This window comes from Cynoglossus semilaevis, chromosome 19, assembly GCF_000523025.1.
Source record: "Cynoglossus semilaevis isolate Cse_v1.0 chromosome 19, Cse_v1.0, whole genome shotgun sequence".
In the NCBI taxonomy this organism is placed as follows: Eukaryota; Metazoa; Chordata; class Actinopteri; order Pleuronectiformes; family Cynoglossidae; genus Cynoglossus; species Cynoglossus semilaevis.
In genome coordinates this window covers 15,674,394-15,680,452 of record NC_024325.1, presented here as the reverse complement: position 1 = coordinate 15,680,452, position 6,059 = coordinate 15,674,394, and the positions used below count along the sequence as shown (strand labels likewise).

The window sequence follows — 6,059 nt, the reverse complement described above, 5'->3', positions numbered from 1 at the left end:
TTGCATGAAGTTGGTCTCTCATTATGTTGTTTGATCAGCACTGACCCGAGGGCAAGTGCAACATGACAATCTGTCAGTGTTTTTACTACAAAGCGTTTGTGACACTGGTGTATTGGATGTCAAACGCGCAGACGCACAAACACGCCGCACAAGAAATGTTTTTAGGATTACAGTGAAAAACACAATCGCTGGTTTATAACGTTCATTTAACACGTTTTGCATTTTCATTAAGTCAATTTTAATGATTTATTCTGTCGCTTTTTTTTTTGTCCCTTATCAACATTCATTTGAATTGTATATCATTCCATCCACAACGTCAAAGGACAAACAAAATAAATTCAAACAAGCTCCTCGGACAGCTGGCTCCAACCAGATTAAACTCACGCAAACACGATCTCAGTGTCACTCCGATTCTCACAGTATCTGCTCTCAACACTGTTCTACATTTTCAAATTGCTTTTTACCTCCTTATACTGGAGCAAAAATAATGACAATGAATAGTTTAAATAGAAGAAACAGTGTTGAAATAGTCGTGTCGCAACACTTCCTGTGGTCACTGTTTGACCTCTTAGCACCGGAGATAATTAATAATAACAATTTTACCATATATGTTTTATTAATAATAATAATTTTTATTATTATTATTATTGTTCTTATTATTTCTTCTTCTTCACCTTTTTTATTTTATTCGCCTACTTTTTGACGCAGACAATTTTACCATATATGTTTTTAAAAAAAGTTAGAATTTTTCTTGTTGATAAAGGCAGATGTTTACCATGATTCACACTGACCTCACAGCAGGATATAAACTCAGTATTTGCTTCCAAGATGACAGTAAAATCAGGCCACATTTAAAACTTCTTAAATGTGGAGCAAACACAGACACCAACAACCAGTGAAAACCCACATATTCAGTACAGAGTGTCAGCATTAACAGCCACCCTGGCTGTAACTCCACACTTCTTAAACTGAAGAGTAGGGATTACAATCTGAGAAATTGTTCCTTCACCACGTTTGGGGCGTGGCCCAGGAATACAACTCGGAAAAGTACAACTGGAATCACCGTCTATTGTCGAATATTTTCTGTTGTTGTTTTGTATCTTTTCATTTCAAATGTAGTCCCAGTCTGACCCTGAATGCACCACCCATTAGCCCCCTGCTTTGTGAAGGCCAGTGGATAAAAGGTCCTTGTTTTTTGAAGGAGTCAACAAAAAAGAAGGTTTGGCTCCTGTTCTCAGCACGTTCTCTGCACGTTCTCCGTGGTCTATTGGTCTCCGCTCAGGCAGAAACAGCTTCACTTGAAAACTCAGCTGTTGTCACATTCTGGAGCCTCTCCTCTGCATGTCAAGCATAGCTCTAATTCACTGCTGCCCACTGCCCCGCACTCTAACAGAGCACAGAGGAAGAAAGTGTCGGGGCTGGGGTAGTTTATTACTCTAGGTAGTGCGGGGGCTTCAGGGAAGGGCGGGGGCAGATCTGTAGGCCTCCTCTCACTCAGTCGGATTGTGAACATGTCGCTTCGGTCGACAAATCAATTCGCACAGTGATTGTTTTCGAACGTGTAAAAAAGTTCATCAGCATCGAGTAGTATGTTCAATACGTGGTTCTGGGGTCAGTTGTGGCACTTTTTCTATGGCCTATATTCTTTACATAAATGGGGTAAAAATAATAATAAAAAAATACAAAGTAACTTAGTGAAGGTCAATCAAAAATTATTAAAACTGTAAAATCAATATTAATTTTTTTTTAAATAATATAACAAATATAAAACAAGCACAACTGATAACTGATTACTGAATTTTAACGACAAAAATAATTCAAAAATATTATAAGTTAAGAAAAAAACCTCAAATGTATTTTTTAAAATGATTAATCATCAAATGAGTCAACATTCCTAAATATTAAATACATATTAAATAAGGAGTTTCCATTGTCCTTCACAATCCATTTGTCAATTGTGTCAGTCAGCGTGTCAGCCGTAGTCTCACTTAGTTAACACGATTAACCCATTCATTTTGACAGGCCTACATACAACCTCCCATACAGTACACACACCAGCCACAAAGAAAAAGCAATGACGTACCAGAATTAGCCCCAGGGCCACATTTTGTACATGCCTACTTTATATTCACACCATGTCAGACCTATAGACTGTATATAAGAACCGGATGTAGTTATTTTCGTTGCAGGCTGTGGTTGCGTTGTGACAAGAATGAGGAAAGAAAAAAAAACAAATGTCAAACTTTATGTAACTCACACGGGGGAGGAAAATGTTGGATGTAAAATTCAACATCAGCGCACCATGATGTCTTAAATATGTTTTAAATTATTCAAGTCGAATAAACTGACATCAACTCAGAGCTTCGTTTTTTTTTTTTTTTCTTTCCCCAAAAACCTAATCCCTGTCAAAAACACCCAATAATATCAGGAGGAGGACTTTGATCTATTTTGAATTCTGCTCAGCGAACGTCAGGGTGTGAGGTTGGAACAGCTTAGTCACAGCTTTCCTTCCTGTCACTGACGGCCTATAGTTAACGTCTATCCTGTTAAATTTAAACCCGGAATGTTCTGTGCAGCAGCAGCAGCAGCAGCAGCAGCAGCAACAGCAGCATGTGTCACAGCTGAACAGAGGGAAACAGACACAGGGTTTATGCAGGAAAACACAGCTTCACCTGCCTGTTATGAAACATTATGAAGTGGAAACGAATCCACACTTAAGCGAAACCTTCGTGTCTCTCCCTTGTCCTCGACAATTTATTTCTCGTTTATCATAATAAAAAGGCAGATTTGTGTCACTCCAGCGACAGAGTCATTTTCTGGCTGTGGTTACGACAGGACTCTGCACTGCAGGGTAAGCATAAGTGCTTCACAGCTGGTGTTTGAGGGTGGGGGAAACACGAGAGACGGGTGGAGAGCGCCGGCCAGCCGACGGAGGGAGGGTGGAGAGGGGTGGAGTAGAGGGTCTTTCTCTTAGAGGGGGCTCGCAGCCATGACGACTGATGGAGCAGGAAGTAAACAGATGTCCACAAGCTGGCAGACGGACCCTGAGTGGTCAGACCACAGAGAGACAGGTGGACACTCAGGGACACAGTGGGGCTGCAGTGACTCTGGAGCCAGGCAGGAGTCTGAATTTAGGGCAGGCCTAAATAAATGTGGCATTGTATGATCATTCAAGATGATCGTGTTAGAGTGACAGAGTCACTCACTGAGGAAAAACTGCCGTAAACATGCTCCAAAATTATAGGCCGAGAATGAAGTCAGGAGGTACCAAAATTATAGGCCGAGAATGAAGTCAGAAGGTCCAGAAGAAGCTAAAAGTTAGGAAAAAAATGAGCAGGAAAACATCTGAGCGTTAGCCAGAAATTCAACTACATATTTAGCTAAGAAACAAGAAGATATTGGCCAAAAGGATTTTCGTAGATTAGCCCAAATAAAGGAGTGAGGAGTGAGATTCTGAAAGGCCTATAAAACAGTGACTCCACACAGAGTCAGGCCACAGAGTGACTCATTATGCTGGATTGTTGGTGTTACAGTAAAGAGGAGCAGCGTCAGACCTGAGCAGGAACATCATTAAACAAAGCCTGGAAGGTCATTCGTGACCGGAAGAAAAAAAAAACAACCTTCTGAGCCTCTTCAGCTGCAGCCTCTCCAGACCATAATGAGCAGGAGATGGTGATGAGGTCGTCATGTGACTTCTTTTTCTTTATAATCTCACCCTGCTCACATTGATGACACTCTACCTGACTCAGTGCACCAAGTTTCACAATGCGTGGCCCGTGGGCCAAATCTGGCCTAGAAATCCTGCCTTCCATCATCCACATGGAAATAATAAAATGGAATCAAGCCCAGAAAATTCAGCGATCTCGCTACTAACCTCGCTCTTAGATCTAATCTGTAACATAACTAAAAATTAGCAAATAAGGAAAAAAAGACTAGAAGTTTGTCAAGAAGAGTATTTAAAGGTAACAGCCCAGAAATTAAAAACATAAACGTAGCGTGATTAGCCAGCAATGCTAAAGAACCAAAGAACAATTTCAGCTACAGCTTTAAAAATCATTTCACAATCAGCTTTGATATGATTTCAGGTTTGGGTTTTTAAGAAAAATATACTAAATATTTTACCATCGAATACTTCTGGAGTGACATACTTTTGTTTATTTTTTATATTACAGTACAGTCATGGTTTATGGGATGAGTCGGAATTGAACAGTGAGTGGATACAAGAAGAGACACAACATGACCTGGATTTCCCGTATCACCATGTGGGAAGTCGACACTGTTCCAACTCAAGTAGCTTTGTCTGCTCGGCACATTTTCTAAATAGGGGCTTTTGGAGGAGGATGACAGAGAGCCCCTGCCTGTTCTGCTGCTGAGGAGGAGGAGGAGGAGGAGGAAGAAGAAGGAGGAGGAGGAGGTGGACGCTTTTAAAGCCACTGAGCAAAGCTTGGTCCGTGGATACACCAAACAGTAGACAGAAACACACACTCAGATGCCCAGTCGTACCATTAGAAGTGAGAGGGTGGCATTAATGTTAAACTCCCATTCTCCCAGTGGCAGTGAAAACCCCTAATCTAGACTCCAAATGATGGGGGAGGGAGGGTGGAGGGGGGTAAAAGTAAACCACACTGGAGCAGAACGCTGCTGAGGTGCAAATCAAACTGTTTAAACTCTCTTTTATCTCGTCTTCACGCTGTGAGGCGCTGTTTAACTTGGACACTTTGGAAAATAACCATGAGACTGGGTGGATTTTTACTTTTTTTTTTTTTACCCCACTACTTTCTTCAATATGTGTTTTTTCTTTAAAGCTTTTAATGTTTATTTTTAGCTATTTTCCCCTACATTGATAGACAGTTTCTAGAAAATCTCTCTGAAGCTAAGTGGCTAACATTTTGATTTTAACGGACCAATTAAACAACAGCACGTATTCTATACTATATAATTTTGCCCAGTATTTCAATAAACAATATTAAAGCCTTAAACAATGAAGACACATGTTTTAGAAGGTTTAAAAAGCGGTCAATTTGATATTTAAACACGTTTTTTTTGCCTCCTACCGTTTATTGCTTGTCCGTGGCTCTTGAAACGACGTTCAATTTGGACAACGCTGCTATCTAGTGGATTGATAGTGCATTACCATGTCGTAACCAACCACATATTCGACAGTGTAACGTAAATTGTAAATAAATACATGAATAAAATGTTGATTTTTAACTAAACTATACACACTTTTTCTTTTTATTACGTATTGGCAAAAAACATTTTATCTTTACGTTAAACGTATCAGGTAAATAAACGTTAACGGTATAACTTAATAATGACAGGTTGTTTTGGTATTTTGTTTTTAAAAAACGGGTTGAATCGTAGAAACAAATCCCAACAGTCAACGAATTAAACTTGAAGACAATGAATGACTTTTTCCCCAGCTTTCCGAAGTCTTATTCTGAAAAGCCGAAGCAGCCGGAAGTGTCTGCTAAACTTTTCCAGCTGGACAAAGACATTCTCACACATCCATGCACACAAACGCACTCGGTGAGACAAAGCAGCGGCAGACTATGGTAGAGACGGAGGGCTGACACGGACCTGCAGCCTGCTCCACACCTCACTCCCTGACCTTTAGTCCTTTTATTTTTTACATTTGATTTTTTTATATATATTTAGCACTGTCTGTTGAAGTGGCCATGTCTGTGAACGAGGTCTACGTGTTCAGACCCTTCAAACTGATCGCTCTCTTCTGCGTCTTCCTGGCTCTGTGTCTGGACGTGGTGGCTCTGCTGAGCCCAGCCTGGGTCACTGCGGACCATTTCTCCCTGTCTCTGTGGGAGTCCTGCTCCCAGTCCCAGGCTCGAGAGCCGGGACAGGAGGCTCCGTGGAGCTGCTTCTCTACCCTCTCATCCGGTAAGGAGCCGCTGCCTCCTCTTACTTCTACTCTCAGTGACGGAATCTTTTTTTTTTCTTTTTCCGCACAGATTATTGTTGTTGAAAACTTTAAAGTTTCACCGATGGCGTTAAAACACAGGGGCGTAGAAACGCGGGGGGCGGGGCGGGGGCATCAAATATAT

At 41.0% G+C, this 6,059-nt stretch overlaps 2 protein-coding genes across 2 annotated transcripts in view; one reads left to right on the top strand and one right to left on the bottom strand.

The window, feature by feature from the left end:
• LOC103395559 (neuronal migration protein doublecortin) overlaps positions 1–5,105 on the bottom strand; it is a 23,663-nt gene extending 18,558 nt beyond the window's left edge. Inside the window, exon 1 of the mRNA XM_017041998.2 lies at positions 5,055–5,105. The gene's annotated coding sequence lies outside the window, so the exon portion shown is untranslated. The remainder of the gene's footprint in view (positions 1–5,054) is intronic.
• A 303-nt stretch (positions 5,106–5,408) lies between these two features.
• LOC103395571 (transmembrane protein 47-like) overlaps positions 5,409–6,059 on the top strand; it is a 10,274-nt gene continuing 9,623 nt past the window's right edge. Inside the window, exon 1 of the mRNA XM_025065867.1 lies at positions 5,409–6,020. Within this exon, the coding sequence (XP_024921635.1) occupies positions 5,679–6,020 (342 nt within the window). The 5' untranslated portion in view covers positions 5,409–5,678. The remainder of the gene's footprint in view (positions 6,021–6,059) is intronic.